We start from the raw sequence: 25428 nt of genomic DNA on the forward strand, positions 1-25428 counted from the left end.
TCAAAAAATGTCACTATTATCCTCATCGCCAGTACTCAGGGTTTGGTGCCAACGATGTATTTTTCCTGGTATCCAAAGGGGGAATTCTTCCCACCATACCTCATAAAAGAGAATGTCAGAGTTGGAAGAGAACTCAGAGATCCTCTGGTTTGCTTTGTAGAGGAAGAATGAAACCCAGAAAGGTGGGCTGACAAACCCAGGGTCACATGGTTAGTTCAGAGAACAAGATTGGTACCGACTCCAGTCTCCTGACTCTAAGAACAATGTTCATGCCTCTGCTTCAGACCCATGTAAAATTGAGGCCTGGGGCCTGGAAGTTTCTATCCTGGTTTTGTATTTCAGCCTGCACTGCAGCTCATGGCTATTAGCCATGCATCCTGGCTATATCTCATTCAGACACATTTAAAGGGAAAAAATATTATCATGGATTTGCAAGAAGACATCCATGAACCAGTGACCCCAGTTTAAACAACTAAAAGATAAAGGCCGTCGATTCAGGAGGTCCCTGGGCACCAAGAATGCCACACACACAAATGCAAACACCACTCCGGAACCACTTACATGACATTCCTCAGCTGTAAGGCAGTCATCAAAAGACCAACAATATGTTTCCTTTCTTTTCCCTTAGATTGGTCATCAAAATGTTAAAAAACAGGGCTTCCCTGGTAGCACAGTGGTTAAGAATTCGTCTGCCAATGCAGGGAACACAGGTTCGTTCCCTGGTCCGGGAGGATCCCACATGCCGCTGGGCACCTAAGCTCGTGTGCCACAACTGCTGAGGCTGCACTCTAGAGCCCGCAAGCCACAACTACTGAGCCCGAGAGCCACAACTCCTGAAGCCTGCACACCTAGAGCCAGTACTCCACAACAAGAGAAGCCACCATGATGAGAAGACCCCACACAGCAACGAAGAGTAGCGCCTGCTCTCCGTAACTACAGAAAACCGGCATGCAGCAATGAAGACCCAACGCAGTCAATACATAAAAATGAAATAAGTAAACAAATAAATTTTTTTAAAAAATGTTAAAAACAATATTTGATTTGTGTAGACTCCTTAAGCCCCTGAGAAGATACCCACAGAGTCCAGTTTGGTGAACACCGAATACGGCACAGGTTTTTGAAGGGTTGTTTGTTATAGGATAAATCCTTACAGCCATCAGGGGCATTTACAAGACCTGCTAAGGCTAAAGGGAGCTTCAAAAAATGATCAACCCAGTTTGCTTCGTTTTGAAGTTGCCCTGATAGCAGTGGGACTTTGATACATCTGCACAGCTCTCAGAGACTAAGAACGTCTGTGGGCTTTTACGGTGGGTATCTCAAAGCACCATTCATCCATTCATGGAACAGATACTAATTGAGCACCTAGTATGTGCCTGGCATCATTATAGGCACTGAGGATGTGACAGGAAACCAAGCAAAGCCCCTGACATCATGACCATTACATTCTAGTGCGGAGGAAGGTAATGAACAGATTAGGGAGTAAACATATGTCAGAGAGCGGTAAGTAAGTGGGTAAGAAGCACAGGTAATGCCTGGAGTCAGAAGAGAAAGGGCTTGTTATTTTATGTTTCAGAGAAGGGCTCTAAGAGTTTCTCAAAGGAAGAACATTCCGGGAATAGTTCTCCACAAACTCAAAAGCTCTGAGGCGGAACAGCAAGGGGACACTTGTGACTTGAGCTGATCAGGGAGGGAGAGGTGGGGTCAGAAGAGCAGTGAAGGCCAACAGGTCTTTGCAAGCACTTAAATTTTGCCTCGAGCAAAATGGGGAGTGAGATGCTGGAAGGTCAGGAGTGAGGAATGACATTATCTGACTAATGTTTTAAAAGGGTTGAACCTATTGCTGTGCCCAGAAGAGATCAGAAGGGGGACCATGACCAAAACATGGAGAAAAGTTCGGAAACAATTGTCATAATCCAGGTGAGTGGTGTGGTGGCCTGCATCCTGACAGCAATGGTGGGGATGGGGAGAAGTAGCTCGATTCTGGATACAGAAGATGGAGCCGATGGGAATTGCTCATCATCTAAACATGGAAAAAGAATTCGAGAAGTCCAGGATGACAGCAGAGTTTCAGCCTGAAGAACCTGAGGGTAGAGTTGACATTGATGGAGATAAAGTTCATGGGAGGGCCTGGGGTGGGGTGGGGGTGGGGAAGAAGGAAGGTAAAGAGAGAATTTTCCCACCAGGTGTTCAAGCCCTGATCTTGATTTATAAAGTCAATCTTGCATAAGAGATAGACCATATGATCCTACAATTCCACCACTGGGTATAACACACAAAAGAATTGAAAGCAGGGACTCGTACAGATACTTATACACCAATGTTCGTGGCAGAGCTATTCACAATAGCCAAAACGCGGAAACAACTCAAATGTCCATTGACAGATGAATGGATAAACAAAACATAACCTATTCATACAACTCAACCTTTAGAAGAAAGGAAATTCTGACACATGCTACAACATGGATGGACCTTGAAATCATTATGCTAAGTGAAGTAAGCCAGCCATCAAAGGACAAATGTATGATTCCACCGATATGAGGGACCTAATTGTAGTTACATTCATAGAGACAGAAAACAGAATCATGGTTGCCAGGAACTGGAGGGAGGAAAGGGGAAGTTATTGTTTAATGGGTACAGAGCTTCTGTTTGGGAAGATGAAAACGTTCTGGGGACAGAGAGTAGTGATGTTTACACAACAATGTGAATGTACTTAATGCCACTGAACTATACACCTAAAATGGTTAAAACTGTAAATCTTATGTATATTTTACAATTAAAAACAAATAGATGGCAATCTCACAGGTTAGTCCATTGACAAGGGCTCTATAAGGCTTTAGAGGGACTGCCCTGGCAGTCCAGTGGTTAAGACTCCACACCTCCACAGCAGGGGCACAGGTTTTACCCCTGGCTAGGGAACTAAGATCCCAAATGTGAAGGAGAAAAAAAAAACGCTTTAGAGATTTATAAATACAAACTCAAAAAAAAAAAAAATCATCCTAGAGTTTCCCCACGGTTAGCAGTTGGTACAGGACTATCTGCACCCAATCCAGCAACAGGGCTTCAGAACAGGGAGAGACTGGGGAGGGGCAGGTGACATAGCAGCCTATTCCAGGCAGAAAGTACAATATGAAAGAGATAGGACTGGAATAAGATGGTCAGAGAAGCAAAGAGGATTGAAACAACGGGAGCAGGGGTCCTGTGGACCACCAAAGGAGGAGGGAGATCTGATGACGGCTTTGGTGACCCAGAGAAAGGCATCACACTTCACATCCCATGTGAAGCAGATAAAGGGGCATCATGGCAAGAGCTCACATTACTGAGTACTTACTCTGTGTCTAAGCCCTGCACAGCCACTAAGTGGCTTAATCCCTACAACTGCCATGCAAGGGAAATACTCTAATCATCCTGATTTCACAGATGGGGAAGCTAGAACTTGCCCCATGAGAAGCTTAGAGTAGCAGAAACAGGATTCAAACCCAGGCAGCCCAGTTCCAGAGTGGAGCTCTTAACCACTAGGCAACCCAGTCCTCAATTCCAGACAGTGTGACAAGGCAACATCGTGACTTTGGGAGCTGACATTTATAGATTCAACTTTCTAGCATTTCATCTTTCAAAACCCTCTTAAGCATTTAAGACACAATGTGACCAGATAGATGTCTTGATTCAAAAGTCCCACTGGCTTGAACTTCACAGCCTTATCTCAAAGTCCAGCCATAGCTCTCTGATCAAATGCACTGATTTCCTGCTTATTTACCAAAATGACTCTTTATAACAACAGCTGACAGTGGCGCTGCGTGCGAAAGCCAACCCCAAGCTCTGTTCTGTTTTTAACTATTAAGGGACATGACAGAATCCTCTTGAGAAGCTGATGCAGAGAAAGCCAGAGGCCAATGGGAGGGGCAGGAAAGGTTCACTTCTGCTGAAGTCATGTTTACACAAAACTCCAACTTCAAAGTCCCTGAAAGTGGGGCCATGCAAACAGGTTTCAAAGGAAACATTTGTGATCAAGGAAAAGCCTGTGACCTGGCCAGTAGTGGAGTCCCCAGCAAGGAGAGCTGTAATCTTTCTCCTGTCATTTAAAGCAAAGCTTGTGAAGATGAAAAGCCACAGCAAGTTCTTCTAAGCTCTGCAGACTTTATCTGAATCCCCGTGCCTAGCTGCATTAATTCTACCTCCTTCTGTGTTGGCTGTTGGTAAATGCTCACTGAATGAATAGATGTGATGAATTAAGTGTATAACAAGTCTTTGGGGGAAAGGGGTCAAATCTCAATCATCTTTAAATCTCAAGACACTTAATAAATGTCGAAGTACATTGTACGAGAAAAAAGTACTGCGCTGGAAACGCAAACACTGTGAGAGGCTAGAAGCTGCTCCCAAAAGGACAAGAGAGGAGTATGCAGCCATGTGAGTGCTGGGAAGCCAGCCAGAAGTTCCTGCCATCATCTCTCTATATTTTATGAGCCAGACATACTGTGCAGGGGACCTTCCCGGGTCCCCAGGGGGTGTGAAGTCCAGCAGAAGCCCAGTACTGTTGGAGTTGAAACAGGGGTGCCCGGCACCACGGGATGGCATACAGAAGGCACTGAGCCCAGACCCAGAGGATCGGGGGTATGGGGTGATGACTCAAAGGCCCAGAAAAAAAAGCGGCAGAAGGAGTGTGGAGGGGCATCATGAAGACAGGAGCAGGGACCAGCATCATGAATTTGGGTACCAGCAAGCACTTTGGTATGCTTAGGCTGAAAGATGCACACGGGAAAGCCATGGGTGTTGAGATGGAAGCAGGTCATGGCAGCCTTGGGTGCTAAGCCAAGGACGTGAACTTCACCCTGAAAGCCAAGAGGAACCACTGAAGAATTTCAAGCAGGGGAGTCACGTGATCTGATTTTTATTTTAAACTGGCCTCTACTTAAAGCTCACTCCCTCCGTAAAGGTCTGAGACAGGCGGACCAGTTCGATGGCAATTGCAGTAAATAATGAAAACCTAAGATGTCAGGGATGCTAAGGAGACGGGTGCTGGTACAGCGACCAGAGGGTTACAGAGCTGATCAGAGGCAGAGAAAACTTGATGGGGGTCCAGTTGGCAGGGCGAGGGTAGGCAGAGGTGGGCCCAGTGCTAGAAAGCAGGCTTGAGAATCAGCAGCCCCAAGAGGTTGCCCAGAGAGTCCAGAGCAAGAAAGATGAAGAGCCCAGGACAGGGCTTCGGGAAATTCTGTCATTTGTGAGCTCATGGGAAGAGAGGAGGCCAGAAGGGGCCTGGGAAGGAATGGCAAAGTGGTCCTAACCATGCAGACAAAAGAGAAATCACTAGGGAATTCCCTGGCATCCCAGTGGTTAGGATGTGGCACTTTCACTGCTGGGGCCCCAGGTTCAATCCCTGGTTGGGAAACTGAGATCCCACAAGCCATGTGGAGAGGCCAAAAAAGAAAAAGAAAAAGAAAAAAAGAAAGAGAGAAGGGAAAAAGAGAGAAATCACTAAGCCGAGGGAGGAGGAGGATTCCAAGAAGGACAGAGCACAGCACACAGCACCAAGCGCCCCGAGACTACCCTGGGAAGAATACAGCATGAGCAAGATCAGCTCTGGGTGGAGACGGGGGAAGCTCCGTGGCAGTGGGTGGGGCACTGGAGTGAGTGGGACATGAGGAAGAGGTTATGGAAAAAGCAGGTGACCTTTTCCGGCAGCTGCACAGGGACCACGCCACAGCAAGAGGTGGGAGGTGCTGAAGGAGGGTTTCTTGAAAGGGGGAGGGGTGAGAGCACATTTATTTGCCAAAAGGTGACACCAGAATAGAGGTGGGGTGCCGAGGAGAGTAGGGAAGACTGAAGGAGGTGAGGGAAGGGGATGCACAGGACCCCTGGAGGGATTCGCCTCCAGAACCAACGCTCATGCTGGGATGGGGGGGGGGTCCACAGGGTGAATGGACAGGAAACCCCAATTTCCCAGTGACGGGCAGTGACTCTGTTCCAGCTGGTGGTGCCATGTGAGATGCCCGCTTGGCAAAGATTTCAACATTTCAAGAGAAGTTAGGCAGTTCCTCCTGGATACAGTCCTGATTTTCTGGAAATCTCCTGATTTTCAAATGTTTGCAACTACCTAAAATACAGTAGGCCCAAAACCTGACTACAGGGACTTCCCTAGTGGCGCAGTGGTTAAGAATCCTCCTGCCAATGCAGGGGACACGGATTCCATCCCTGGTCTGGGAAGATCCCACATGTTTCAGAGCAATGAAGCCCCTTTGCCACAACTACTGAGCCTGCACTCTAGAGCCTGTGAGCCACAACTACTGAGCCCACATGATGCAACAAGAGAAGCCACCGCACTGAGAAGCCCACATACCACAAGGAAGAGTAGCCTCCACTCGCTGCAACTAGAGAAAGCCCATGCGTAACAACAAAGACCCAACACAGCCAAAAATTAAAAAATAAAAAATAAAAACCTATAGCCCAAGGCTTCCCTGGTGGCGCAGAGGTTAAGAATTCGCCTGCCAATGCAGGGGACACGGGTTCGAGCCCTGGTCCAGGAAGATCCCACATGCCACAGAGCAACTAAGGCCGTGCACCACAACTACTGAAGCCTGAGCACCTAGAGTGCATGCTCTGCAACAAGAGAAGCCACCACGGTGAGAAGCCCATGTACCACAACGAAGAGTAGCCCCTGCTCGCCACAACTAGAGAAAGCTCATGCACAGCAGTGAAGACACAGCACAGCCAAAAATAAATAAATAAATAAATTTATTTATTAAAAAAAAAAACAAACACCTATGGCCCAAATTAAGCCCCCTATGACCAGGATTTCCACTCCACAGTTACTTCTTCCTCTCACCTCCCCCTTCATGTGGGCGTCTTCCCTCTGGAGAAAGCATTTCCTCTACAGGATCCAAAATACTTTTTCCTAAACTCTGGTGGATCTTCACTAGAAGTAGATACTAACCTTTACGTTCTAAGTCTCTGGCCTCTGCCCCACCGTGAACTTCGAATTCAACAGATACTGTCCTATAAGCGTCTAAATGTTCCACATATACCACAAACGTTAACAGCCCTACGTACAAAGAAACCCTTGAGACTCCTTTGGAAGGAGTCAGTTATTCTTCTATAGTAAGTGCTTTTTCCACAGGCTTTTCAAACAGCTGAAAGGAGAGAGGAGGACTTGGTTTTCTAGGTCCTGGAGCAGGGCGGGTGGGGCCCCTGGGGTCCTGAGCCAGCTCTCTCCTGAGTGTGACTTCTGGCCCAGGGAGACATGGTTGTCTGTGGCGGCTCCCATGAGCCTTGTGTCTGGATGGAGGTATCATTATTACAATTAAAGTGATCATTCTTTCAGTCCCCACGACCTTCTCTCACCTGTGTTTGGGGAGACTGACTCTGCCCGGGCTTGGCTGGTGGCTTCCTCGGGTTTATTCTGGTCTTTGTGTCCCAGAGCTGACAGCTGTGGTGCGTTCTAACAACAAGGACAAGGATTATTACCAGTCACACATCAAATCACCCAACCCATTAATGTTTCTCAAATGCCTACTATATAAAAAACCAGATACCTCATCTTTACGCATCCCAGTCCAGCCCACCCCTCCTTTGGAAGCTCTGCCTGTAGAAGAGATAACAGGATCTTAAGACGGGAGCTGGGAACTTCCCTGGTGGTGCAGTGGTTAAGAATCCGCCTGCCAGTGCAGAGGACAGGGGTTCGATCCCTGGTCCGGGAAGATCCCACAATGCGGTGGAGCAACTGAGCCCTCAAGTCACAACTACTGAGCCCACGCACCACAACCACTGAAGCCCCAGTGCTGCAACTACTGAAGCCCCCTCGCCTAGAGCCTGTGCTCCGCTATAAGAGAAGCCACTGCAATGAGAAGCCCGTGCACCACAACGCAGAGTAGCTCCTGCTCACCGCAACTAGAGAAAGCCCATGTGCAGCAACAAAGACACAACGCAGCCAAACAAAAAAAAGAGAGAGAAGGGAGTTAGCATCAGCTGAAAGACATCCTTCTGTGAAAGTCCAGTGACCCTCATACAAAGGGGACAATGCCATCTCAGGTTCATCCGTGCAGCAGACCCGGTCCTTGCCCTCAAGGGTTTTGCAGTGGCAGAAGAAAAGAGATAAGGTGCAGTTCAACACTGAGGAACAAGATGCTGTCAAGTGAAGAAGGTGTAGAAAGGAGGGTGTGAGTTACTGTCCACCGTGCATCTTTTATCTGTACCACACTGAACTGGATACCATGGGGCAGCAGTTCTAACCAGTGGATTGAATTCCACTAAGAGTTCCTGAAGTCTATGTTATGGATCACCACCATCTCAGAGGAGGGGGGTCCCCTCAAGAAGGAGAGCCTACTTGAGCATGGGATTCTCTGGCCAATGCCAGGATTCTGTCTCGCAACAACATGGAAACCAGTTTGTGGTTACTCTCAACAGTTCCCATGGGCTGTTCTTTTCACATGTTTGCTCAAGTTGAACATCATTCCCCAAAATTACTCTTTCTCAGGGGAAGGTGAGTTGGAGATTGATGGATGGAATGAGTCTGGATCTTCAGCTTCAAACTGGTGAATTTTCTTATTCATGCTTTCTTCTTACAGATGATCTATCCTCACCATAAGTAACAAGCAAATCCCTTATTAGATTTTCCTAAGGGCCAGGACCATGGATTATTTGTCTTTGTATCCCTGTATATACAGCCTAGCACATTGTCCCAGGCACTCTGGAAATGTTTGCAGCTTGGATAGATGACTGACGAAGGAAGGAAGGAAGGAAGGAAGGAAGGAAGGAAGGAAGGAAGGAAGGAAGGAAGGAAGGAAGGAAAGGAAGGAGGGAGGGAGGAAGGAATATTCTTTCTACCAAATGATACTTGCACTTCTTTAAAAACCAGTGACATGAAAACTGAGACACGGAGAGCTTAAGTAACTTGCCCAAGATCACACAGCTAGGAAGTTGCAGAGCTGGGATTTGAATCAGGCCATCTGGTGCATGAACCCACACTCAAAACCATTAAACCATCCACTATGTTTTGCAGCATATATTAGAAAATGTAAAAGAAAAAAAAAGTCCAAGGCAAAGTTACCAGAATATCCAAAAGAAGAAGTTATCCTGAAGAAAGTATGGTTCTTAGCTAATTACATAGATTGCCTCACAGTGTCCTGTTGGGAAAAGTCAGAGCCAAAACTAGACTGCTTTAAAAATAACAGAATAATATTACTAAACTAGCAAAACAAAGATTCTGTAGTAGTTGGACTGGATAAAGGGGTAAAAAACAAATTCGGTTTCAATTGACCTTAGGGAAGGAAATAATCAAATCATCAAGCAAATGGTTTTCTGATACAAATATGAAGTTAATCTCATACAAGTAGGAAATTAATATGAAGCCATAAAAACAAGTCACACTGCCTTAAAATCCTATGCCCCCTCTAAAAATGTAAACCTCAGAAGAAAGCCACTATTAAATCCAGCCGTACTGAGTGGTAAGTCCAATTCAATCCCCAGAGATTAATATTAAGGCAGTAAATGATTCTAATCTGTATCTTGTTAGTAACAGAGAACCATGCCCAGGGAAAACTTTCAGGGAGAAAAATCCTTTCACAGCCACCATTTCAGTGTCTTCCTGAATACAGAGGATGAGAAAAATAGAAGAAAGAACCCATCAAGGTGGGGACAGGGAAGAGAAAGAGACATAAAATTAAATGGCATAAAAATTTAAATGCTCTTAAAGCTTTTCCTTTTTTTATTTTTTATTTTTTTAAGCTTTTCCTTTTAAAAGGGATTCTTCAGGGCTTCCCTGATGTTCTAGTTTTTAAGACTCCACGCTTCCACTGCAGGGGGCACTGGGTTCCATCCCTGATCAGGGAACAAAGATCCCACATGCCACACGGAGCGGCCAAAAAAAATAAAAATAAATAAAAGGGACTCCTCTGTGGGAGACATTGTACTAGGTGACGTGTGAGCTTGGGAAAGATTAAGACAGGATCCAGCCGGTGGTACAGCTTCTGATGTACCAAAAGATGGGCCTGATATCATTTAAGCCAAGCAAGGGACAAGAATGACTTCTGCTGACGTGTCCTGCACTGATCAAAGGAGAAACCCAGAGGCCAGGAGCAGAGAATGCGCTACTGCGTCAGACCGGACAATTGGCATCATCATTCCAGGACATGACCACTGTGTGGCAGGAAAGGACATGGAGGAAGGGCAGGCTATGGCCAAAGAACTGGTTGGAACCACTCCAGAGAAGAGAGGATGGGGGGGGGGGCGGTCATTCCCCAGAGGCCATCCAAGACCCCAGACGCTGGTATTTTACATCTAATAGGCACAGTGAACTGTGTGGAGAAAACTGATACATAAGTAGATTCCCATGCAAAATGGTAGAGACCTGCTGAGTTACTCCATGTAAAATAGTTACTAAGTAACAAAGCACATAATGGTTAAATAGTGTTATTACTATACATGTGATTATGTTACTAACGAGAATCGCTCACAATTTCCTGGCCAAGAAGATTGAAATTTTTATTCTAACAATAAAATCATGTTTTTTTTGACCAACAGATTGGTAAAAAATAAAAGAGCTCAATAGAGAAAGCAGGGGCTTTCACACCCAGAATGTACATGGATACAGCCTTCTGGGAGGGCAATTGGGAGCAGCTATTAAAATGTTAAACGCATGTGTTCCTTCGCCCAGCAATTCCATCGCTAGGTATCCAAGTGAAATCTTTGTACATGTGCTCAAAATGGCGTGTGCGAGAATGTTCTTAGACACAGAAAACAACATGCAACATACAATATTTCATCTAGGCTATGCAATATTTCACTACAATGAAGGAGAATGAAGCAGATCTGTATTTATCTACACAGAACATCTCCAAAACATGTTGTTAAGAAAAAGAGCAAATTGCAAAACAACGTGGTATGGTCTTATACATGACTTCTTTAAACCCACCAAACTATAGATGTCTCAGTTACTAAAAGATATGTCCAAAAGCTTTGAGCAAAGTCTGCAGGGGGCATGCCAAGATGACGGCAGTGGTTAGCACTACAAAAGAGCATGCAAGTAAGCTTGGGATAAGGAGAATGTCCCTTGCTTAATTTTTTTATAAAACTGACTTGCTATGTGGTATAATTAAAAATTAAATCTTTGAAAAATGTCAGCTCTAAAAGTGTCTACCTGCCCAATCAAGTGTCCATCTGGGTTGAAAGTATTTTACTGGCTGTGGTTACTTCAACAAGAGGAGGTTCAGTCAACAGATATTTATTGAGCACCTACTATGGGGGCAGGCACTGTTCTAGACACTAGGGAATATTAAAAATGTCTGCCTTCATGGAGTTGACATTCTAGGGGAGTTTATGGCATTATCTCCTCTTGCGGGGGTGGGGGGTGTCTCTGGGAGAGAGGCAGGGGTTGACAAAACGTGCCCAGAGGGAGGGTCTGCTCTTCTAGGCCAGGAATAGAGGAAGAGGTGGGAACGGGTTAAGGCTTTAGTGCAAGCCCATAACACCTGGCTGGTGCCTCACGCAACACTCTCTGTGCCTGCTCCATCCAGCTGCACAGCTTGGGGTGTCTGCAGTTGGACAGCTCCAGTGTCACTCCCCAGGCCTTGTGAAGGGACTGAGAACCAAGCATGGAAGGCGGAAAGGGGACAGCCAAGCTCTGGTCTGGCTTAGAAGCTCCTGGGTCTTCAGGGCTACCAACATGAGTTGCCTTCCTGCACAGGACCCCTTAGAAAAATGATGGCTGAGAGGCAGCAGGTAGGGGGACAGAGGGACAGACAGTAAGAGGAAAGTGAGTGGAAGGAAGTGAGACTAGAGAGGAAAGGAGCTCGTGGCGGAGCTGGCGATGCTCCACCTTGGCCAAAATAGGGGAGAACAGCTCTCCCTTCAAGTGTCACCTGGTGACAGAGCAAGGCCCAGCACTGTGCTAGGAGCTGTGTGAGAGCCTGCCGGTCCTCCGCATCCTCATTCCCCTCCCTCCACCCCTCTGCCCCCCACACCAGGCCAGTTGGCTTCTGCTTTGCTTCCTGTCTGAGCTGAACAGAATAGAGATAGGGTAGGTGAAATGACTCCAGAGAGGCCTAACATGAAAAAGCAGAACTGAGATGAAACTTACTGTAATAATCATTTTGCAGTATACACATAGGTCAAATCATTATTTCGTACACCTAAAGCTAACACAATGTTATATGGTGATTATATCCCAATAAAACTGGAAAAAGAAAAAGTGGAGGACTTCCTAGGTGGCACAGTGGTTAAGAATCTGCCTGCCAGGACCTCCCTGGTGGTGCAGTGGTTAAGAATCCGCCTGCCAATGCAGGGGACATGGGTTCGAGCCCTGGTCTAGGAAGATCCCACATGCCTCGGAGCAACTAAGCCCGTGTGCCACAACTACTGAGCCTGCACTCTAGAGAGCCTGTGAGCCACAACTACCGAGCCTGTGTGCCACAACTACTGAAGCCTGCGTGCCTAGAGCCCGAGCTCCGCAACAAGAGAAGCCACCGCACTAAGGAACCCATGCACCGCAATGAAGAGTAGCCCCTGCTCTCTGCAACTAAAGAAAGCCCGCACGCAGCAACAAAGACACAATGCAGGCAAAAATAAAAATTAATTAATTTAAAAAAGAAAAAGTGGAACTCAATTTGTGGTTAACACAAGAGATTAAACATACAGTTTAAGGGGAAAGGGTTAAGGGAATCCTGTATACCAGACCAACCTGCATTCACAGAAGGATGGCAAGGAGGGGACCCCGTGGTACACACAAAGGAATGACTTAATAATAGTGAAATGGCAGACATCCTTGACAAGACAGTAAGGGAGAGATTTCAGGCTCGGGCAGCCTCTCCTGAGGCCTTCAAATCATCCCTCAGAGGCCCCAGGCTGCCCCACCTGAACCCAGCCCAGCCAGCTTCATTCGATGCCAGTTCACACGGGTGCTGGAAGGCAGAGGTAATCTGATTGGCCTGGAAAGTCATGTTTGCTAGGGAAAACTGGCTCTGTTAAAGATCAGGGTCAGGTTTGAACCTGTTCTTCCCAAACCTACGTGCTGTCCCTCAGAGCGCAAGACAGGGAGAAATGCAGGGCAGTGTGAGCGGCTTTGCAGAGCTGCAATGATTTATAAGATTCAAGTGGGTTTAAAACTGCCATGCCCAGTTGACCAGACTGGACCTCAAGCTAGAGAACTACCTCCACTTCATTGCTTTTCCGCTTTGAACTCAGAGAAATGACCAGGAGATTCCTGACCCACCCCTTCACATAGTAAGTAATCCTTTCAATAGAGAATGGATAAACAAGGTCCTACCATATAGCACAGGGAACTATACTCAATACCTTGTGATAAATCATAATGGAAAAGAATATGAGAAAGAATATATATATACACACACACCCATACATATATATATATATATCTGAATCACTTTGCTGTACAGCAGAAATTAACACATTGTAAATCAGCTATACTTGAATACAATTTTTTTTTAACTTTTAAAATAATAATCCTTTCTTCTCCGTCTAGGCTGGAAAGTCCTTCCCAGCTCAGGAGCCTGCTCTGTGGACAAGAAACGAGCACATGGCACCTGGGTCAGCTGCCCTTTGCACAAGTCTGCATGGGGCTGGCAATGGTGTTTCTCTCTTGGCAACTGGGGGTGGACATTGCTTAAACACATGGCATTGCTTTAAAATACACAATTCCTTACCCACTTCCCCAGAAGATTTCTGATCTCAATGCCTCCAAATCTTTCTCTCTCTCTCTCTTTTTTTTCAAATCTACTTTCTAGAAGGACTTTGCCCAAACCTGAGAAAGATAAACACATTTGGCAAACTCCAGCCTTGCTGTCCTCAAAGGAGGCTTGGAAACACCCTGAAAGGCGTGGATGTGAGCGCTGTGGGCTCGGACACTGCACATGCTCCCCTGCTCACATGTCACTATTTCACAGCCAAGTGCTTCCCAGCAAAATACACAGGGCTTTGTCTCAATCTGCAACAGTCTGCACTGGCACTGGAGCCACTGTCACTGTGTCTGTCCAACTCAAAAAGGAGATTAGCTGGGTGGAGGGTGGCAGTGAGCTGCCTTGGAGAGAGAGTCAGCCCCACCTTGCTTCAGCGGGCAAACAATTCTGTGCATCCTGGCTGGGATTTCTGGTCACAAATCTCACTAGGAAGGAAGGGATCGGGGAGAAAAATGAAGGTGCTTTCTTTGTATTACTCCCTTAATAAAACAAAGCCTAATCAGGGCATCAGAATCTCATCTGAGGGGGGCTTCCTAGGTGGCGCAATGGTTAAGAATCTGCCTGCCAATGCAGGGGACACGGGTTGGATCCCTGCTTCAGGAAGATCCCACATGCTGTGGAGCAACTAAGCCCGTGTGCCACAACTATTGAGCCCGTGTGCCGCAACTACTGAAGCCCATGTGCCTAGAGCCTGTGTTCTGCAACAAGAGAAGCATGGCAATGAGGAGCCCCCCCACCACAATGAAGAGCAGCCCCCACTCGCCGCAACTAGAGAAAGCCCATGCACAGCAATGAAGACCCAACATAGCCAATAAAATAAATAAATTAATTAACTAATTTTTTTTTAAAAAAGAATTTCATCCAAGGGACTTCCCTGGTGATCCAATGGTTAAGACTCCGCACTCCCAATGCAGGGGACCCAGGGTTCAATCCCTGGTCAGGGAACTAGATCCCGCATGCCACAACTAAAGATCCCGCGTACCCCAACTAAGACCAGGCACAACCAAATAAATAAATAAATAAACATTTTTTAAAAAAGAATCTCATTCAAAAGATGCATTTTTTGATTAATAAAAACAAAATAATCAATTGGGAACAGAATAATCAACAGTCACACTTTCCAGACTTGTGACATTTCAGATGCCAGTGACCGGTACTGGACCAAACTGATTAGATTTGGGGAGTCTCCTCCTCCTCCACACCCCAGCTTTCTTCCCTTCCCCCTTCTTCAACTGCAATTCTTAGCCATCAAATCTCTGCTGTAATTCTAGTGGGGGCCATCTCCAACCCACCCAACCCACCTTCGTCTCCTACCAAACTCCCGCAGGTCTCTTCCCCACTCAGCACCCTCTCTGAAGTTGCCACCCACATTTCTTAGATCAGCTCTTCACTTTTTGAGTCTTCAAGCTTTTTTTTTTTAATTTTTTTATTGAAGTATACTTGATTTATAATGTTGTGCTAGTTTCAGATGTATAGGTGGTTCAGATTCCTTTTTTTTTTTTTTTTTTTTTCAGATTCTTTTCCATTACAGGTTATTACAAGACTGAGTCTGCAAGCTTTTACCTTACCTCCTTTTCCACCCCAAGGCAGTTCCACGTGCTGGAAAAGTGTGGATTTTGAAGTTTGCTGACTTTCCATTCTTTACTGAAGTTAAATCAGGCTCATCACCAGCTCAAGGAGAGCAGCTGATTTGCACAACTTGCATAATAACTTATTAGGGAATCAGTTCTGGTGTTTGTTTCTTTTGTTTGCTTTTTTGATTTCGTTTTGTTTATTTTTGTTGGTTTGTTTTTACCCGAAGTCTAAGCGAATGCCTTGGAGATCAGGGAAATACACAGTAACGAACAGAAGGAAAATAGGAGCCCATGTCACTAAGGGGAAGTATATTAAGTGATAAGACAGTGATAGGAGGGCTGATGGAGTTTCTGCCACGAGTCATGAACCACATGCCTGGCACTGCGCTGGCAACATCAGGGTGAATGAGCCAACCACCTCCCTCCCTCACGGAGCTGACAGTCTGATGGGGGAGGCAGCCAGGCAAGCATCTGGTGACCGATGATCTAATGTGAATGGTGCTGAGAACAGGAAAGTACAGAGCAACATGGGCTCACAGACTGTGGGGTGGGGCGGTGGATGTGGGGGTGTTTGTTTATCAGGGAAAGAAGACTTCCAGGAGGAAATGCTCCCTACACTGAAAACCGGAAGGACTGAGGAACAGAAGACTGTTGAAGGCCAGAGGGCCAGAGACAGCAGGAGATGAAAGAGCTGAATGTGATTGGAAAGCCGGGTCTGAGGCTGCAGGGGCTGACAAAGACCAGAATCAAAGTAGGGGCGTGCTCGTGCACTCCCTGGGGCCTTGGGTGGAGCCGGAAAGGCTGAGACACGCCCAGAGCCATCTCTGATACCTTGTCTTCCCTGTGTGAACCTACATGCTGTCTCAATAAAGCATCCCTAGCCCACTCTTCACTCACTTAGAGTTAACCAAACGCCCACGAACACAAAACAACCAAGGCATAAATCCACGTCAGAGCAAAGCGAGTGGGAGACACGCCCTCGTCCCCATGTTTTTTTCCTGTACTTATTTCAGCCACCAGAAAAACCGTATCAAAAGTTATCCGTGTAAAAAAAAAAAAAGTTATCCGTGATTACAAAACAAGAACAGGGCAAGCAAGCTTCGAGGAACACACGGAATCCAACCATTTCCCCTTTAAAACACACAAAAACTGTGTGTGAGCAGAACGTGCAGTGCAGGCCATTTCCCTGGATTGCTGGCAAGGTCTGGAATCACCATCCACTGGCAATAACCCTGTTAACCCAAAGTGTTTATTTCCCTTTGCTAAATAGTAATGTGTAATTTCCCATTTTTAGGGACAATAATTACTTCAAACAAAGGGCAGTTACCAAAAACAGTATTTAGAGGGACTGGTTCTCCTCCATAAGAGGACTGCAGGTTAGTTTTTTTTTTTTCAATAATAATTTTTAAAGCCCTTAGCTAAAAGCATCCATAGGTCTCTTAGATATGACTCAAGAAAAAAGCACTTTTTGGAATACAGGGTGTTTAAATAGAGGAAGGAAAACAAAAAGCCACTCCTTCCCCTCCGGGCCTCCTGGACCACCAGCTCTAACACAGTCCCACACGGCACTGACAATGGCCACCTGGCACTCCTCTCTCCCGCAGCTAAATTCCTAGAGTTTATTTTCTAGGAATTTAGACAATCCACACCGGCTGCCTCCACTCTCTCACTTGATCTCCCTAATCTGCCTGAAGGGCCCACTTGAAATTCGAGTTGTGAGCGAACTTGCGCTCTTATAAGCAGAAAGAGCCCTAGCATTATTCTCTCCAGCCTGCTCACGTTCCAGCCCTCCCCACTGCCTGGCCACTAAGCCAGAGGATGGAGGCTGGGATGGCGGCCCTGCACCCTGGAGGAGACCACATGCCCAAGTAAAACCCCAAACCCAGGGCACAGGGCACTGGCTGGAAAGTAAAAGCCTTCTCTCTCACCTGGGCTAGAGTAGGGAATCTTAAGACAGGCAGGGGACAGTAATTCCCTGGTGGTCCAGCGGTTAAGGCTCCCCGCTTCCACTGCAGGGGGCACGGGTTCGATCCCTGGTCGGGGAACTAAGATTACACACGCCGCACGGCGTGGCCAAACAAAACAAACAAAAAACAAACAAAAAGGCAGGAGTCGAATGCCAGGCTACAAGCGAGAGGGCCATGTCAGGCCCCCAGAGGGAAAAGCAAGGTGGGCACCTACCCGTGCTGTTTGTGAGGCTTTGCTAAAAGGCTCTCCTGTCCCAAAATACCCAGAGCTGGCCTGCCCAAAGGCCTGAAATAACCACCAAAAATGACCCACCCTTCAGGGCCCCAAAGCCCTCTTTTTAAATGTAAATATCCCAAAGTATTAACATATAGGGCCCAGATACTCTCCAGCACAGCAGCTTCTCAGAGTACAACGCTGTCGATTGACTAAGGGAAAAGTTTGTGTCCCTGCAAGGTTTAGGGCTTAGGGACCCACCAGGGTAAGGAGGCTAGTTCCCCCCGTGGTCACTCCTCCCCTGGGAAGTGTGAACCTGGCCTCCAGCAACTTCCCGATTCCCCCCACCCCACCCCCGCCCCGTCTTCCTTCCCCTCTTTCCTCCCCGCTGTGCCCCGCGCCCTGCGGGACTCGGTGGTGGCAGGGCTTGTGGCTCGCCGCAGCCCAGAGGAGGATAAAAATCTGCCTGGCAACGAGTCACGAGAGCCCGGATGCGGCCTGGCGATTGGCAGTTCTGTCGAACGGGGCGTGGCGTCAGATGCTCCCTAGAAACTGTTCAGTGCCCACTCCCCGGTCCCTCCTTCCCTTGCTCCCTCTCACTTCTCCTTGGAGCCCAGGAGACCGGGAGGTTCTCTTACGCCCTGGATACTGGCGGCCCCATGATTACATTATGGGGGCTTAAGGGTGTCACCTGGTTTCTGGTTGGAGTAGAAGAACTTGATGTTGCAAGAATGCTGTTTTATTTATATGGTAAATTCATTTGGGGCGCGAGGAGGGACTTAGATGGAGAGCGGGGCTAAAGTCCCCTCGAAGCCCTTTGGCGCAGTCCCTGCTCCCTGTAGGTCCTCTCTTCTTTCCTTCCCGCCCCACGCCCTGTCACATTCCCAGCTGTTCATTCCAAACCTCCCCCTTTCTCGCTCCCCTCTCCTGGGGCTTTGCTCCTTCTCTGCTGCCTTTCCCCTGCCGGTCCCGGCCACGTCGCATCCACCTCTGCCCTGTCCCTGACTCGCTCTTCTGATTTTCCCCATAGATTGCTTTCTGCTTCCTTCTTCCCTCCGGCTCCCATAATCTACGGAGTAACAAGCCAGTGGGCCAACCTCCTGGAGGCCCCAGTTCCTTCCCCTTCCCCTTGGGAAGGGCACCGGTGGTGGATGGGTGGGACAAAGCAAGTCCTCCGCTCACTCCGCTCACACCGCTCGCTCCGCTGGTGGTTAGCAGGTTCTCAAGCTGGGCTCCAACAGGCCTCACAGCCTTGGAGCCCAGGAGGCCGGCAGACAAAGGGATAAGGGAGACTGTCCACAGTTGGGAACAGCTGTCCTGTCCAGAACTCCTCTCTGGAGCGCCCTCACATTCCCAGGCTCTCCCCCAGAGAGGAGCCCCACAGGCCTCCGCTGGCCTGCGTTTCCGCAGCTGGGGGGCAGCCGGTCCCCTGGAGAGGGTGGGGGAAGGGGCCTCCAGGCTGCCTGGACCGTGGGCAGGGACAGTGGGTGGGGCTAGTTACAGTGCAAATGCTTTGATTGTCGTTTCTCCCTCCTTAATCATCATCCCGGAAGAGTGAATACTCAGGAGGGGAGAAGACCCAGGGTAACACTGGCAGGAGGGGCTGGCAGCAGCTAAGGAGGCTGAACCTGGGCCAAAGGTTCACTTTGCTTGAGGCCTGGAGCCTACCCCTACCCCCCAAATGGGCAAATGAATAAGAGCCTTCTCTGGGCTGGACCAGAAACCAGCCAAGCTGCCAGGGCCTCCAGTTTCTGCTATTTACTAGCTGTGTGACCCTGAACATAATTGCTTAACCTCTCTGAGCCTCAGTTTCTATGTCTGTGAGGAAAATGATACCCATCTCATAGTGTTGTTGTAGAAATCAAAAGAGATAAAGAGTGTACAATATGTGTACAATGCCTAACACAAAGGAAGTGTTCAATAGAAATGACTGACACTTCCATCCAGAGAAAACCATAATTCAAAAAGACACATGCACCCCAATGTTCATTGCAGCACTATTTACAATAGCCAGGTCATGAAAGCAACCTAAATGTCCATCCACAGATGAATGGATAAAGAAGATGTGGTACATATATACGATGGAATATTACTCAGCTGTGAAAAGGAATGAAATTAGGACATTTGTAGCAACATGGATGGACCTAGAGACTGTCATACAGAGTGAAGGGAGTCAGAAAGAGAAAAACAAATATCGTATGTTAACGCATATATGTGGAATATAGAAAAATGGTACAGATCAGCTGGTGTGCAAGGCAGAAATAGACCCAGATGTAGAAAACAAACATATGGACACCAACGGGGAAAAGCAGAGTGGGGGGGGAGGGGGGTTGGGATGGGATGAATTGGGGGATTGGGATTGCCTTATATACATTACCAATAAGAAAAAAAATCAAATTGTACACTTTAAATATATGCGGTTTAGTGTATGTCCATTATATCTCAACAAAAGTTCTTAAAATATATAAATAAATATTAAAATTTTAAAAAAAAGAAATAACTAACCCTGCCAGTATTTACTATACGCAAAGCACATTTTACTGTATGTGTTAACCTGCATCATCCTCACAAGAGTGCTATGAGAGAGGCAATGTAGCATCCCTATTTTATAGATAAGGGAACTGAGGCACAGAGAAGCTCAGTAACTTGCCCAAGATTACACAGCTAGGAGGTGGCAGAACTGACAGCTGTGGTCATCAGCATCAGCATCGTTATTTCTCTACTAGACTGTAGGCTTCTTGCGGAAAAGAGCTTTGCACAAGTAGTTTAATATCTACTTCAATTCTTGAAAAGGTCAAGGCCCTACAAATTTCAAAAAGCAGCTTCCATTTCCTAAAACCTCCTCAGGAAAAAAAATCCCAACTTCCTCAGGGAAGCAGCACTGGCATCACAGGAAAGGAGGAAAAATGCTTTTTAAAATTTTGTCATCTAAAAACATTTTTTTCGGCCGCACCCTGACCCTCGGGATCTTAGTTCCTCGATCAGGGTTGGAACCCATGCCCTCTGCAGTGGAAGCTCAGTGTCCTAGCCACTGCACTGCCAGGGAAGTCCCAAAATGCTTTTTTTTTTTTTTAATCAGGAAGCTTGGATTGACCTAGAGAGAGTCACCTCTTCCAGTTCTAGGAGGTGAGACAGATTGCTTCACTTCTCTGAACCTCACCTTTCTGTAGCCTTCTTGCCAGGGGCCAAGCGAGAACCCAGCCCTTTGCGGACCAGCAGGCCCGTCTAGAGAGAAGGTCTTTTCATTCTTAACTCTTTCCTATCCTTGGCCCTACTGCTGGGAAGTTTTTCCATGAAGGCCAGGCCTCAAGTTTGTGGTGGAAAATAACAAAGATTTTTTTTAAGGGAATTGAAACCACCCATCTCAGCAGAATGTTCCCCACACATTTGCTGCACCCGTGCGTGGCAGCGCCCCTGCTGGCATCAGTCAGCCTCGGGAAGCACTAGCAAATGCCTGAGGCCATGGGGCGATTCAGAGGCTGGTAAACAGCTCTGGCATTCCCAACCCGTGGCAAGCATTCATGCACCGAATTCTTTGTCCTCGTGAGGACGGACAGAGAGCTGCTCTGTGCTGCAAAGCCCTAAGCCAGAACTCCATTTTCCAAACCTCAGCTGAGAGAGCATGCCAAGGCCGGGGCATGCAGGCCACCAGCCCTTTCAAGTGCGCTTGCAAAACAAACTTGCCCAAACTTGGACTTCTTTCTTGAAAACTTGGGTTTACTTGTTAATTCCAAAGGGGAAAAAAACACGGCACTGTTGCAGTGGAGAAACTTGGCAATCTCCTCCTTCACCAAGGGATCCAAGTCATATGGGTCCTGAGCAGTGACCCCACTCCACTTCTGTGGGATCCCTGCCCCAGAACACATAACCTGAACCCAAGCGTGAGGAAATACCCTCAGACAAACCCACTCGGAGGGACATTGCTGCAAAACAACCAGCCCTGTGCACTTCAAAAATCTCAGTGTCACAAATGACAGCAAAAAGCGGATGCACTGTTCCAAACTGAAGAAACTAAAGAGACCGTGACAATTAAATGTCACGTGGGATCACAGATGGGAAGCCTAAGTGGGAAAAAAGACATTGCTACTGTGATTATTGGGGCAATTGGTAAAATTTAAATATGGGCAATACGTCAGATAATAACAATGTTGTTTCCTGAATTTGGCTCTTATGTTGTGGTTATATGAGAATGTTGGGGACTTCCCTGGTTGTGTGGTGGTTGAGAATCCGCCTATCAATGCAGGGGACACAGGTTCGATCCCTGGTCCGGGAAGATCCCACATGCTGCGGAGCAACTAACTAGAGCCTACGTGCTGCAACTACTGAAGTCTGCGCACCTAGAGCCCGTGCTCCACAACAGGAGAAGCCATCTCAATGAGAAGCCCGTGCACTGCAATGAAGAGTAGCCCCCACTTGCCTGGAGAAAGCCTGCATGCAGCAAAGAAGACCCAACACAAGCAAAAAGAGAGAGAGAGAGAGAGAAGGTCCTTACATGCTGAAGGATTTAGGTCGTGATGTTTGCAATTCACTTTCAAATGTTTCAGAGGATATAATGATAATGATAACATCTAGAGAGAGAGATTAAAACCAACAAGGTAAAACTGGGAAATCCAAGTGAAAGTTATATGGCTAACCACTGTGTCATACTTGCAACTTCTCTGTAGGTTTGAATTCAAAATAAATACTCTTAAAAAAAAAAGAAAAGAAATGTCAGTTACAAGCTTAACTGCATCTCACATCACAGCTAACATACAATGCCAGAGAGCTAAGATGGGACTCGAGAAATGAGATACACGTGCCAGCAACATGCAAAGTCCTTGGGGTGCAGTGCTTTGGCTTTGGGATGCCGGAGATATAACAGTATTTCAACAGTGCTGTTGCTCAAAATATTTGAGTCAATTCACCAGCCACATGGGAAAATTAGTTGTACTACATGATAATGAAGCCTTGCCTCGACCCCAAATGGCCCCATCCACCTAATTAACTAACCTTGCTTCTGAAAAGATCATAGACTATTGAAACTAGCAAGGGCCTTAGAGAATGCATGCCTTATCCATGTTACAGATGAGGAAACCGAAGCTCAAAGAGGGGCCTTCATTTGCCCAAGATCATGGCTAATCCCACTGACTCCCAGGCCAGTGGTCTTTTCAGGATTCTGTCCTGGGAACCCTAGAGTATCTTCCAGGCCCTTTGGCTATTTGCAAGCCTCAAGAGAGAAAGATTGTTCTTCCCAAAAGAAATTGTTTTTTGTTTTTAATATTTATTTATTTATTTATTCTTGGCTGTGTCAGGTCTTAGTTGCAGCACATAGGATTTTTCCTTGCGGTACGCAGGCTCTTCGTTGCAGCGCGGGGGCTTCTCTCTAATTGCGCCTGGGCTCTATAGGTGGCTTGCAGGCTTAGTTGCCTCACAGCATGTGGGATCTTAGTTCCCCAACCAGGGATCCAACCTGCATCCCCTGCATTGGAAGGCAGATTCTCAACCACTGGACCACCAGGGAAGTCCCAGAATTATTTTTTTTAATAAATTTATTTATTTATGTATGTATGTATTGGCTGCATTGGGGCTTTGTTGTTGCACACAGGCTTTCTCTAGTTGTGGTGAGCAGGGGCTACTCTTCATTGCGGTGCAAGGGCTTCTCAGTGCTGGCTTCTCTTGCGGTGGAGCACAGGCTCTAGGCGCACGGGCTAGAAGTGGTTGTGGCACGTGGGCTCTAGAGCACAGGCTCAGTAGTTGTGGCACACTGGCTTAGTTGCGCCACAGCATGTGGGATCCTCCTAGACCAGGGATCGAACTCGTGTCCCCTGCATTGGCAGGTGGATTCTTAAACACCGCGCCACCAGGGAAGTCCCCCGGAAATTATTTTTTAAATGCACAAGTGACATTGAGAGCAGTTCGAAAAGAGAGGGGACAAAAAATTCTTAACAGTAGAATTTTCACAGAAGTAAGTGTAGTGCCTCCTGAGTATAGGTGTCTTTGTTTAAAACAAAAACTGTCATATCACTCCATGATCATACCTTAGCCACATCCCCCATAACCATGGCTATTTTAAGAAACCTCAATATACAGAAAGTCAAACTCGCCCAACAGAAAAACGAGGATGAGGACATCATCCTGGTCATTCTCTATCTGGCACTCCACCCTGCGACCCCTTCTCCCTGCTCCTCTGTCCTGCTCTGTGCCTCCAGGAAGCCCATCCCTCCACCTGCAAGACCTGGGCTCACTTGCCCTCTAGTATGAGGTACCAGCAGGAGGAAAAGTCAGGGTGTTTCTTCCTGCTTCTCCTGGTGGGGACTTCTGGCAGATGCTGTAGTCCCTCGTGGCTGGATTCCAGGAACACCGTCTCTTCCCGGGCCCCTTCAGGCCCAGGAGTAACACCAGATTCTCACTGTCCCTGGGGGGGTCTCACCACCCCTTGGTGGCTCTGGTCCACGCGCAGTACCGTGTAAACAGCCCCCGTTAAGGTCTCTGTGGCTGAACTGTCTTCAACCACAGGTTCCTGCAGGGACCCTGACATATATAGAAATGAGTTTAAGTTGGTGACAAATATTTACTGCCTTTTGTGAGCATGGGTGCATTTCAAAATTCTTGAATTTGGGACTTCCCTGGCAGTTCAGTGGTTAAGACTCTCCGTGCTTCCAATGTAGCATGTGCGGGTTTGGTCCCTGGCTGGGGAACTAAGATCCCACAAACCGTGGGGCACAGCCAAAAAAAAGTAAAAAATAAAATAAAATAAAAATTGAATTTGCCAAATGTCCCCTTAGCCACACCCACAGTCAGTCACATTGCTTAAAGCCTGCAGGGCCTGCTGTGGCTCCTCCCTGGAGCTCCAAGGAAGCCCAGCCCCCTCTAGGGTTCTGGAGGCCACTCCCACCCTTGAATGCAGGAACTGGGACCTCACAGTGTTAAGACCTCCTGAACCTGGGCCCTGCAGGACTTTGGGGAATAACTTGGACCATCCCCATCAGGTAGGCAGAGAGAAGGCACCAGGAAGAACGAAGGGAGGGGGGAGCTCAGAGTGGGCGGGCAGGACAAGCGAAGGAAAGCCCGCTGGGATGGGCCCTCCACTTACTTCTCTGGCCCCTGGCACCTCCTCCATGCTGCCCCTCCAGTGGTAACAGTCACTGCAGGGGGCAGGGCTGTCCTGTGGCCACTGCCTCCAGCCTGGGCCTGATATGCGAGGAGGGTGGCTAAGAAGTTTCTCACGTTTGAATAGTCTGTTGTTGCCTTGTTCCTGATGCATCTGACCCACCACCCCTGACTGTCCCAGCCAATGAGATCTCGCCATGAGAGTCCAGGAAACATCACCATCATCTTCATCATCCCTGATAGAAGCATAACTAACACATGTATATTTCCAGTGTTCAAAGCATTACCAGTGTCCCACATCCATCACATCATTTGGTCTGTGGAGGTCGGCAGAGGAGGATTCTGAGACCAGTGGGGCAGGAATAGCATCTAACCACGTGATGCTCTAAGAACGCTTGTTGAGTGAATGGACGCTAAGGGCCACACTAACTTTCCTCAAACTAAAAAAAAAAAAAAAAGTTTAAATTGCTATATTATTGGACAACCTGGGTTAGTTCTGCCTGGGAGACATTTCCAACGTCCCAGTGGGCATCCCCCTGGCTGTGTAAACAAGTGCACCCCACTGTCACCCACTAACCCCCCCCCCTCCAGACACCAGGGCCACACATCTCAGGCAGCATGCACCCTCTGTCCCACCCTACACCCCTGTCAGCTTCAGAATTGAGAACTGGACTTTGAGCCGTGGTTGAAGCAGCCTTGTGGGGGTCCCCAGATCCAGTTAGGACGGAAGGCAACTGTGTGTAGGCACGTGTGCCAGTGGGCGTGTGCACACTCTAGCTCTTCCGTGTGTGGAGGGGCTCAGACCCACCTCTCTAGGACTCTAGGCCCACCCTCGTACTCTCAATAAACAAATGTATGGCCGTGACATGAATGCTATACGTTTAAATGCGATGCCCTTGCAG

At 47.5% G+C, this 25428-nt stretch overlaps 1 protein-coding gene across 1 annotated transcript in view; it reads right to left on the reverse strand.

Moving 5' to 3' along the window:
- AHNAK (AHNAK nucleoprotein) overlaps positions 1-25428 on the reverse strand; it is an 88408-nt gene that overhangs the window by 29999 nt on the left and 32981 nt on the right. The window contains exon 5 of the mRNA XM_057725833.1: positions 7336-7432. Coding sequence (XP_057581816.1) covers positions 7336-7432 — 97 coding nt within the window. The remainder of the gene's footprint in view (positions 1-7335; positions 7433-25428) is intronic.

Source organism: Hippopotamus amphibius, chromosome 3 (assembly GCF_030028045.1).
Source record: "Hippopotamus amphibius kiboko isolate mHipAmp2 chromosome 3, mHipAmp2.hap2, whole genome shotgun sequence".
In the NCBI taxonomy this organism is placed as follows: Eukaryota; Metazoa; Chordata; class Mammalia; order Artiodactyla; family Hippopotamidae; genus Hippopotamus; species Hippopotamus amphibius.